The sequence below is a fragment of the Xyrauchen texanus genome, chromosome 29, assembly GCF_025860055.1.
Source record: "Xyrauchen texanus isolate HMW12.3.18 chromosome 29, RBS_HiC_50CHRs, whole genome shotgun sequence".
In the NCBI taxonomy this organism is placed as follows: domain Eukaryota; kingdom Metazoa; phylum Chordata; class Actinopteri; order Cypriniformes; family Catostomidae; genus Xyrauchen; species Xyrauchen texanus.
In genome coordinates, this window is record NC_068304.1 from 38,197,594 (window position 1) to 38,210,066 (window position 12,473).

Sequence of the window (12,473 nt, forward strand, 5' to 3'; positions counted from 1 at the left end):
CCCGGATCTTAATCCCATAGAGAACCTGTGGTCAATCCTCAAAAGGCGAGTGGACAAGCAGAAGCTCAAAAATTGTGATCAACTCCGAGCACTAATAAGGCAAGACTGGATCGCCATCAGTCAGGATTTGTCCCAGAAGCTGATATCCAGCATGCCAGAGTGAATTGCAGAGGTGATGAAGAACAAGGGTCAACACTGTAAATATCGACTCTTTGCATAAATTGAATGTTTTTGCCAATAAAAGCCTTTAAAACTTATGACATGCTTATCATTGTTTTCCAGTATACCATAGAATCATGTGAAAAAATAATCTACAAATACTGAAGCATCAATCTTTGAAAAACACAAAATTAATGTCACTGCCAATACATTTGGTCACGGCTGTAATATAATTACATTCTGACATTTTGAAGGCATAAGTGTCCAAATACAGTTAGGGGCTACTGTATATAAACACCGTTTGTCCTACCTGCAGGTCTGGAGAAGTACAGCAGTTATAAGTTGCTTGTAGCAGCATCTACAGCTGTTGGGGAAAGCCCTCTGACTGAAGAAGACTACTTCTTCGTTTTGACAGAAGAGGATGGTATTAAGCCAATAATTTTTTTTGCACGGATAGACAGACAGACATACAGCAGATTACACAATAAACAAGATATACACAATGTACAAAGGTATGTATTGTGCAAACACTGTTACACTCTTGTGCAACCTCTCAGTATGTTTATCTCTCTCTTTCAGTGCCAGATTCTCCCCCTCGCGATCTGGCCGTAGTGAAAACCACCTCCTCCACTGCCACTCTCACCTGGTCTCCGCCGGAGGAACCCAACGGCGTCATCCACCTGTATGAGGTCACCTACACCAACCACACGTTCAGCAACACGATCAACAGCACGTCACCTAGCGCCACACTGCGCCATCTGAAGCCATACACACTCTACAATGTGACGGTCCGGGCATACACACAACACGGCCACGGAAACCAGACTTCTGATCCTCTACAGATGCTGTCAGGGGAGGACGGTGAGTCACTGTGTGTGTTCATGTTAATTTAAATATAAAGGAACATAAAACTTTAATCCCATCTCATCCTGAAATCCCACACAAGTTAGGGGGCGGCTGTGGCTCAGGTAGTAGAGCAGGTCGACTGCTAATAGTAGAGTTGGCGATTCGATTCCTGGCCCACACGACTCCACATGCCGAGTTGTCCTTGGGCAAGATACTAAACCACAAGTTGCTCCCAATGGCAGGCTAGCACCTTGCATGGCAGCTCTACCGTCATTGGTGTGTGAATGGGTGAATGAGTCACAATGTAAAGCACTTTGAATACCGCTAAGGTTAAAAAAGGCGCTATATAAGTGCAGACCATTTACCATTTTTTTTTGTTTTGCTTTGTTTTGTTTTGCTTAATAGAATAGAATAGAATAAAGACTAGAATAGACATTACGACAAAAAGCAGCCAAATGTAAGTGAAAACAAGCCAAGTGTAAACAGATTTTAGGTAATACTTTACAATAAGATTCCGTTCGTCAACATTAGTAAATACATTAGGTTTAATGAACAAACAATTAACAATATATCTATTATAAATCTGATAACACCTGGGACAAATTTACTCTGTGGGGGGGGGTAAGATGTCCCTTTTCATATTTTTTTTATTTTGTGCTATGACAACCAAATTAGCAAATGTTTCTATTGATTTCCCTTGATTAATATGTTACATTTTAAAAGTAAATTTACATTGTTCTTAAGGGGGGCATCTTATTCCATCTTACCCTATTGTTTATTGTTAGTTCATGTTAACTGATGTTGTTAACTAAAGTTAAAAAATGGAACTGCCAGGTGCGGAGGAGTACCCTACCAGCCGCTGAGCGGGGAGGGGCTCGCTGCCGACCACCTGGAGCGGGAGAACCGCTGCCGAAGGCGGGGGAGACCCCTTCTGTTCCCCAAGAACATTGCAGGGCGTTTCGTCCACCAGGGGCTGGAGGACTGCCTCCGCCCCTGGCAGCGGTCCTGACCGCTCCAGGCAGTCGGTTAGGAGCCCCCTTCTACCCTCGCGGTCGGCGGCCGTCCTCCGCTTCCAGGCAGCCGGGCTCCTCGTCCTCCGGCAGATGGCAGCGGCTGCTTCGTTGGGGTTGACGTAGTGGCGAGAACTCTACTACGCCGTATCCCTCCTCCTTCCCGGGTTTCGGCACCAGTGTAAAGCAGTTCAATGGAAAGGAGGAGGCGAGAACTGGCTTGGCAATATAAATCATATTTTAATTATAAACTTAAACAAAAGACAACAACACACACACATGACGGACATGTCCGTAAACGATCTCTCTCTCTCTCTCCCACACAATCCTCCGCAGTCTGCCTTTATCCCTCTCGGAGGCTTGATTAGCCTGATAAGGGACCGGGTGTGTAGAATCACGACCCGGCCGAGCCCTCCGCCCTGCCACAGGAACCTTATTGTAAAGTGTTACCAAATTATATCAACTTAGCCACGCAGAGTTATGCAAACAGTTAAACGTTCCAGTGCTGTTTTGTATAATATCAGCACTCCTGAAATGCTGCGCATCCAATCCAATTAGACCATTTGAACAACTTTTTGTTTAATTTTGCCTTGAACGCTGAGTTTTGCTTTCAGTTCCATGTTCTTATGTGTACTTTGATCATCTGTTGCAGTGCCTGGCAGCCCACCTTACGATCTGACCTATGAGAGCATTGGGTCCAGTGAAGTGAATGTGTCATGGTTGCCCCCGCTTCTAGCAAACGGTATCATCTTGTTCTACAACGTGGAGTACTGGAATGGCACTCACGCTCTGAACCAAACCACACATGCACCTTTCGCCGTCCTGTCCAACCTGCGGAAGTATGCACACTACCGTGTCAGTGTGCAGGCTGCCACCAGGGTTGGCGTGGGCAACCACACGAGTGAGATTCTGAACATCACAACACTAGAAGACGGTGAGTGTGTGTGTGTTTGTGTTTTTAAAGACTCCTTTTGTGTTCCACAGGTGAAAGTAATTCGGATTTGGACAGAATATTTGCTTTTTTTGGGGTTATATATCCCTTCAACCTACTTTCCCTTTTAGTGTCCATCAACCATGGGGAATTTTCCGTATTCTGGCAAAGGTGTCACATGTGTACTCTTCTCTCTTTTTACAGTTTTTTCACAGGAATTGCAAGTGTTTTATGTTTAACTATATTTATTTCTCCAACAGGACATTTCTGAAAGTGTTTTGGATTAATATTTTCTCTTTAGAACAAGTTTAACATTTCTACCACGGGAGTCAGAACCTACCTACAGTGTGTGTGTGTGTGTGTGTGTGTGTGTGTGTGTGTTAGTTGTTTAGTTGCTTTATGTTTGGTTGGTTGGTTATTCTGTTATCAGTTGTCAGGATGGACTGATCTGGATTCCCCACATGGTGGGACATTTGCCCACATGTACTAACCACCATCATGTTTGAGAATAATCAAGTCCTTTTCCACAGTGATATGTAGGTCATTCGATTTTAATCTGGTAACCTATGGTGGCTGTTTTTCCTAAATGACAGTACCCAGTTCCCCTCCACAATTCCTAGTTGCCCGGAAATTGTCCGATACCAAGGTAGAGTTGTCCTGGAAAGCTCCCAATGAGGCCAACTCTGAGATTTTATACTACATAGTGAGAGTGTGGTAAGTAACGATGATTTCAATTAAGTTTTTACCAAAGACAGAACTGCCGTCGAACTAGATTGCAACTTGTGTGTGTGTGTGTTTATAAGGAATCTGAGCTCTGAGTTTGTGGCGAATGTGACAGAAACGTCCGTCGTGGTGAGTGTGGACGGGCCGGGTCAATATAATGCCTCAGTTAGCAGCTGGACTCGACTCGGAGACGGAGGGCTACTGATTTACATCACCTTCAGTACCATAGAATCAGGTGATCACACATAAATGGGTTTTGTTCCAAAACCTAGTGAGCTGCCTCCATAGGCAAACTTTTTAGGCATCGATAGCATCATTAGCGGGATGCCATGCATGTTTTTTCAGGGGCATATTTATGTTCCTACAGTGCCACGTGCTAGTCATGCATTACAGCTTGTGAGCAAAAAAGAGACCGGAAACTATTGCGATCAATAAAGCGCAAGATATTATTATTAGTTGCTCAATTTCCCCCCGTGTGACTGATGTGTGGATTTCCCTTTTTGATTTGTAACTAGTAGCACCTAATAAACAAGCAAATATATATAAGTGGATATATGTGGACAGAGGGACTAAGTGGTGACATTTTAAGTAATACCAAGCTATAGAAAGTCTGAAACTGAACTTTTGATTGGATGTTAGGAGTGAATGCACTTGGCTGCATAGAACGCCATAGGATGCACCCTTGCTCCCTGTTTAGTGAATGGCTTAACCTCCAGTGCGCTGTCTGTCTACACTGGTCTCAGAACAGCTAGTAATGCACCTTATTTTCATCCTAACTTCATATAAAGCCACTGAAAGCAACATGTTTCAGATTTTGCATGAACCCATTGATTCTCAATGTACATTACTTTGCATTTAGTAATGTTAATGAATAGAACCGTATTGTGCAGTGATAACATCATAAAATGAAAAATGACCCACTTAATGTAGAAAATTATTTAAAAAAAACATATTTTTTCATCTTTTGAGGGAATAATGTCCCATTTTCCACATATGTGGACATCATGTTTATCGGCACACTGACGCACAAAACATTTATGATTTTTTTAAAGAGGCATATCAAACGAAACTAGAGACGCAACTCTTTACAACCAAACAGGTTTCAATGAAAAAACTTAAAGAGGTTTCTTACCATAGGCGCTTTTGTTGGCCCGTGGTAGCGCTTCATGGAAACAGACGGCATGCTGTTGTCACGTGGCGCGATGCACCAGAAGTTTAACCCTTAAATGACAGTGTTGTGAACAGTCATTATTTATATATATATATATATATATATATATATACATACAGTCGGTTTTAATTCATTTAAATTATGCGTTGCATATAGCAAAGCCAAAATACAAGGTCCACACAAGTGGACACGAGATTGCACAAGGCCAGCAGAGGTGCTTTTCTGAAATTCAATAATAAAAAATTTTATAATTACAAAAATAACTGTTTCAATCATGCTCTTAGTATGGTTTTACCATGCACCAGTGCTAACACCTAAAAAAGTGCACTTACAGCCCTGAATTATTGGCGTCATTATCTTAGCAACATGCTGATATCAGACTCAAACTGTGTGTGTCACACTTGAGTGACAGTTAACAGAGTTAATGCCCAGGAAAAATTACAAATCACATATAAGGTGCAATTTCAGTTTGAATGCTGCCTTTGCTACAGACAACCGCCTATGGAGACGGCGAGACAGCTCAATAGGGTTTGGAACGCAACCACAATGTCATGAAATGTCTTTACCCTGACATTCATATTGGTGATAAATCTCTCACATGTGTGTGTTTGATGTATGGTTGTTTCCATGTTTCAGCACCGTCTGACCCTCCACAGAATGTAACATGCATGCTCCTCACACCCACAACAGTGAGCCTCAGCTGGAGTCCTCCGACCGAACCCAACGGCATCATCGAGCACTACACCATTTACTACACAGACAATTATACAGAGTTTACACAGGTACATACAAACACAAGCAAATGTGTAATTGGGTGGTGGACAAATCACATTCAACTTAACAAATTTTGGTTAAAATTCATATATAGGTCTATATGTGCATGGGGAAAGTGTATTTTTTAGATGCAGTAACTGTTCACCATGGTGTCCTAAACTATACCGTAAAAAATCATATATAAATTTACAACTTAACATTACATAAATCTATGACACTAAAGGCCGATTTGTACTTCTGCGTCGAACCTACGCCATAGCCTGACGTGCACCTCTTAAAAAAATCTAACTGTGTGCTACATCGTGTGATTGGTCCACTTTAACCAGAGGCCACACCCCAGGATGACAACAAGGATATCTAAGGTTACGTCACATTTTATCCAAGTTTATTTTAATATGCATTATGTAACAGTGTAGTTGAACTCGGCCATTAAAGCAATTGTCTCAATCAGGAGCACCTACTGTTTTTTAAATCGGTTTGTGTTTCATGAAGTTGCGAAATGCAACAAAGGATATCATAGCTTAGAAACTCTAAAAGCTGTTTTTCTCCGAGCCTTTACTTGATATTATTTAGAAATGTGAGTGAAATAATATGTGTTGTTTTCTACTCGCAATCTTTCCAATTGGCACGATGATTTCAGTATGTGTACAGTAAATAATCATATTTAATTAGTTATGGAAACAGAAAACTTATATATAAGCTCCTGGTAAGAATTGGTTATATTGTCTATATGCATTGTAAAGTCTTTAAAATGACACTTATTTTTTGTTATTGAGTCGAGAGAACTTTATTTGTAGCATAACCTCTTATTGGGATAGAAATGCCAATTGTTATAGCCCTGCATCAGCACTGCTGTGATTCGAGTGCCGTAGGTAATTACAGCAGTGCTGATATAGGGTCATATAGCACGATTGCGAATGTGATATTGCTTATATACAACAGTTCAATGAACAAGTACATTTTTAAAAAATTTGAAAAACTAAGTACGGTCATAAAAACGCTTTTGTGCATTGAACTACTTTATTACGCGACTGATCAGAATCTGCCGTTGCTGCTTCAAACCAAATGATGCGACCAAACCTTCGATAGTAATTCAAAAATGTCACTTCAGAAATAGTATCACAGCTTGTGCTGTTTCTAACAAGTTATTGGATAAACAAGGATGGAGTGTGTGTGTGTGTGTGTGTGTGTGTGTGTGTGTGTGTGTGTGTGTGTATGTGTGAGCGTGTATTTATCACTTTGTGGGGACCAAATGTCCCCATAAGGATAGTAAAACCCGAAATTTTTGACCTTGTGGGGACATTTTGTCGGTCCCCATGAGGAAAACAGCTTATAAATCATACTAAATTATGTTTTTTGAAAATGTAAAAATGCAGAAAGTTTTCTGTGAGGGTTAGGTTTAGGGGTAGGGTTAGGTTTAGGGGATAGAATATAAAGTTTGTACAGTATAAAAACCATTATGTCTATGGAAAGTCCCCATAAAACATGGAAACACAACATGTGTGTGTGTGTGTGTGTGTGTGTGTGTGTGTGCGCGCGTGTGCGTGTGTGTGCGTGTGCATCAATGTATTTCTCCCTATTTCGTGGTAGCCACGCAAGAGTCGATCACTATAGAAAAAACTATGTCCTCCGTCATTTTAAACAGTTTGTATCCAATGTGGAAACTCGGTAAGCGCCTTGAGTTCTGTAATCAAACAGTCCTTTGTGTCTCTAATTGTTCATTTAAAGCCGTTTAAAAAAATGTCCTAGCTTAAGTAATGTAGTGGTAATACGAGCGATCATGGAGCGCTGTTCTATGTAAACAATGACTAACGGATTCTCTTTACGTCACCAACTGCTCATACTACACACAAAAATTATCTTTTGTCACCACCTGCTGGCTAACATATGTCATTTAAAAAATAAAGCCAGTAACCCCTAACAGATCTGCACTGCTCTTACACTTTAGTTTAGAACAGCAGGAACACAAGCGGAGTGATACACACTGTGAAGCGTTTTTATAGTTAATAGTAGTGTAATAGTTAGCAAGTATAACATTCCTTGCTGTCTCTAAAATAATATAAACTCATAAAATATGCATGTATAAAAATTATCAAGGTCAATACACATAGGGGAGTTTTTAAACTTGTTGTATATAGCCATTTTGTGTATTAAGAGTGTTTAAACCACTTTTGAAGCACTCTCTATTGTTGGACATTGTTGTTTAAGTATTTAAGGATTGTATCTATTTAAGTATGTCATCTATATCTATAATCATTACAGTACTTTTTTTGAGAGGGAAACATGCACGTATTTACTGTACATACACACACTCACACATTTTAAAGTCTCCTTTCCCAAATTAAATGCAGTTTCAATCATGCAATAAATGACCATGTTTTCTCTCTTTGTCTGATCAGACAGTCCCAGGTTCAGATCATTGGTGGTTGCTGTCTGATCTGATAGCAGGATGGGAGTACAGTGTGTGGATGAGCTCCAGCACTTCTGTTGGTGATGGGGGAGTGTACAGCCCTCCTTTAAACTTCACTACTCTAGAGGCGGGTCAGTCTCCTCACACACTCGGGGAGAACCGCAGCTCTGCACCACTTTTCCAAATGATTATACTCCAAAAAAATCACACTGAAACTCGCTACACACACACACACACACACACACACACACACACACACACACACACACACACAGCACTGATTCAGCATATCCTGTGAAAGGAGAGAACTTTATCCAGGCAGCAAACTGGGATTGTTGAGTCTTTACCGTGAGACTGAGTGTGTGATCTCCAAACGTTTGATTTGTCAGTCTCCAGACAATGCCAGCTTGCATTTCCTTTCACAGGATTGGTTGAAAAAAAAATAGAGAATCGTCTTCAATGCTAGCATTGGGGGGTTTGGTTCCTGCATTGGAAAATGTCTTGGTGCATTTGTCATTTTTTGCATTTGTTGTTAAGTGTGTAAAGAAACTTACTTTAGGTTGTTAAAGCCGAAGGGTTTGACCTAATTTCATTACCAAATATTTCAACTAAACTTGGGCGCAGACATTTTCAATCTTAAATGTCACTTCAATTAATCGCACCATAATAAGGAAGATTCCTGAGAAATGCAAGCTTGTAGTACCACCTGTTTACTCCAGAGGGCAGTAAGTGAAACTTCAGCTGTATGAGCAACACACAGTTTATACAGTGAAGAAAACACTTCAGTAGGCAGAACAACAAACATGCGTTACGTTCTTGCGTTCAAAACACTTGATGGAGCGCAAATCCGAACTAAGAGATCTCAAGATGTGTTTAAAGATTGAGTATTAAACTATATTTAACTTGACACAGTGACCTAAAGATTTTATATGTCCTAATAAATAAATATATATATATATACATACACACAGTAGGGTGAATATGGGTAAAGTGGGACACTTTTGGAAATTTTACTTTTCACTTTTAATTATGATCCAAATGCCACATAACCTGACATTATACTTTAATAGAGAGCTTAGGATGTCCCCTAACTTAGTGAAAAGCAAAGCGAAGACCCTCTTTTGACCAAATCCCAGATTGCTTTTTTCTTTCAGGCAGTGTTTGTAAAGTGGGACAGAGATAAAATGCTTGCTTCTGCGATGGTTTTGGTGTGATTTTGGGAAAAATGGTGCAGAGTTGACCTTCGGAGATAACTGAAGGATTTCTCTCTTGGTGTCTGAGATTTTGAAAGTGTTTCATACAGTATGAATAAATCATGATGGATGTTTCAATCTTTGTGAGGTTTTCAGTTATTGGAGAGCCTCTCAGCTACCCAAATCCATATCCCGGACACAGAACATGCTTTAAGAAGGATTTCCCTGCTAACAGAATACAAATCTGACTTTCTCTGCATCTTTCTCTATATCTGTGAACTTATTCCTTGACTCTGGATTTGCAGATGCTGTGTCAGGGGTTTATTTACCATTTTATCAACTCGAATGCAGAATAACACATCTATTTGTGTGATGTTTGTGTGATTATGTATAAATAATAATGAGTCATCTCTGGGTAGAATGTATGTTTCCTTTTGATTGTGGCAATGTTGACGGATTGACTTTGATGTTGCAGTGTGTCATTTTGTTATTGTTTAAAGCATTTATTGAATTAAAGTTGAATTAAAAGAATATAAATATTATCTTAATCTAATGACGAATCTCAGAATGGTCATATTTCATCCAAAATTAAAAGAAACAAAAATAAGAAATAATATTTTGTATAAAGAAAAAGCAAGTATATTTAAAAATAAATGTATTAATAAAAAAAATAAAAAAAAGTATATATATATATATATATATATATATATATATATATAATTATTTTTTGGGGTTTTTTACTTGACTCTGGATATATATATCTATATATATATATATATATATATATATATATATATATATATATATATATATATATATATATATATATTTTTTTTTTTTTTTTTCTAACATTGTGACAATATTTTCATTATTATTGTAATGCATAAACATTATTCTCATTGCTGTAATACAGTATTGAAAATTATCCTGTGTGGGTACAATTATTATTATTTTTCTATTATTTAAATCAGAATAAAATAAATTCACGATTTAAATATTATATTGATTTGTACCACAACTAATTTCCAATTAATTAATTAATTAATTAACATTGGTGAGTGCATTAGGTATCATGAATTAACAATGTTAATTCATGATCAATGTTAACAACATTTTATTACAGCATTTATTAATCTTGTTTAATGTTGAAGTATGGAAAAAAACGTTCATTGTTAGTTCATGTTAGTTCATAATTCGAGGTGGATTTTGTCGATAACTAAGGTGGCAGAAAAGACTGATAGCCCATTTATCGACTGATATTACTTGATATTAATATTTAAAACTGTTAAAACAAATTCTTCGGGGGGGTTTTACTGTGACAGGCACAGAAAATGTTTTTTTTTCAACCAAAATCCTAATTATAACCAGAAAATTCAGATTAACGTGAGATTTTAACCATTAAAACACGCCCAAAACACCAAAGGTACTCTTATTTTATAGCCTATTTCATCACCAGATGAGGTTAAATTAGGAATACAATAGATATTAAGTGGAGAGATGGAGACATGATGTACAGTATGTGTACGATAACCAATTGTTCCTATCAGCACCAATTCATCTTTAAAAACAATTTTCATAATGATAATGAATACAACATTATTGTAATGTGTTACCCGAAAAACTTTATAATTTACTTAATGAATAATCATTCCTTTGCATTACAGTAATGAGAATATCTGGTCAAATGTGCATAGAAAAGTGTACTTTATAAATATATAAATTTAGCTTTTTGGATGAAAAGTGTCATGAGATTCAACCTAATATTATGCCAAAGCAGAGAGACACATGTTATATCACAGAGACACATTGTTACACTTTAGTTTGGGGAACAATGGCTTTATTCCATTTCTTGGTCGTGCATTAACATCGAAACATCTGTTATTCAGACTTTGAATGGTTTGTTCCCTATTCTAAAGTGTAACTGTTGGCCATTCTTCAAATATATTAATCTTATCTCTCTTCCACCCTCCCCCAATAACAGTACCAAGTGGTCCGGTCCACAACCTCACGGCAACGATCTACAGCTCTACGGCAGTGGTGATCAGCTGGGATCCTCCTCTGGAGCCCAACGGAAGAGTTTTCTACCAGCTGAGCTTGCATGAGGCGGGCATGACCCATCCGTCCATCAACCGCACGCTCAACATCACCATCTCCAAGACGACCACAGACAACATCTACCTCTTTACCAAGCTCAGGAAGTATTTTCCCTACATCATTAAAGTGACTCCGGCAACTGGCGCAGGATCGGCGTTAAACCACACAGCAATGCATTACCTGCGAACCGATGAAGACAGTAAGTATCACTTCCTGGATGCACATGCACATGTAGACTAAAGCAGTGGTTCTCAACTGGTGGGTCACGAGTCTGTTCTGATGAGGGGAAAAACTACTCTAAATGCAAGGGTGTTTCTTCAACTTCAGGCATTTTTTTTTCTTATTTAAAAATAATAATATTCGTAAACTTTTTTCTTTTTGTTATTTGAAATGATATGATATGACTTTTTACCCAGTTTTTATCATTCATTTTTGTTGCTTTTCAAATGCCTTTTATGTATTGATCATGTCCCAGAATTTCAGTATTAAACTATCAAGTCAAGTTGAGTCAAAATGTATTTCTATAGCAGATACTGAAACAGATGGAGACCTGGAGGGGCCTAAAATCAGAGTTTCGCTTTTGCCTTCGTTTAATTGCAAAAAATGATTAGCCATCCAAGATTGTATCTCCTCAAAACAGTCGTAAAGCCTGTCCAACTACTGTCAGTTTTAGCTGGTAGATAAAATTGTATATCGTCAGCATAGCAGTGGTAGAAGATCTTATATTTCTCAAAAATGGCACCCAAAGGGAGCATATAAAGTGAAAAGAGAAGAGGGCCCAAAACGGACCCTTGGGGCACACCGCATAATAGGAGAACCGACAGAGAAGGAAACTTCCCAATGCTCACTGAAAATTAATCTTTGAGGTAAGAGACCAACCACTGCAGGGCAACACCCTGAATACCCACAGTATTAAACTATATAAATCCAATATTAAAATACAAATTATTACATGTTTTAAACTATTATAATCTAATCAAAGAGTGAAATCAATAAAAACTATTTCAATATTTATTGTGTGAATATTATTTCGAACAATTTTCCAAAGTTGTGGCTTCATTTTCACCCAACAATTTTGCGCCTAATAAAATTATTATTATTATTATTTATTTATACATTTTATTTGTCAAAAGTTAGTGTACTTGTTAACCAAGTGGACGAA

General features: G+C 38.3%; 1 protein-coding gene across 1 annotated transcript in view; it reads left to right on the plus strand.

Annotated features, from left to right (window-relative positions):
- The window catches only part of LOC127623072 (phosphatidylinositol phosphatase PTPRQ-like), a 67,083-nt gene that overhangs the window by 26,983 nt on the left and 27,627 nt on the right, over positions 1–12,473 (plus strand). The window contains 8 exon segments of the mRNA XM_052097269.1: positions 476–583; positions 739–1,020; positions 2,668–2,949; positions 3,540–3,660; positions 3,750–3,854; positions 5,475–5,622; positions 8,014–8,155; positions 11,199–11,510. Coding sequence (XP_051953229.1) covers positions 476–583; positions 739–1,020; positions 2,668–2,949; positions 3,540–3,660; positions 3,750–3,854; positions 5,475–5,622; positions 8,014–8,155; positions 11,199–11,510 — 1,500 coding nt within the window.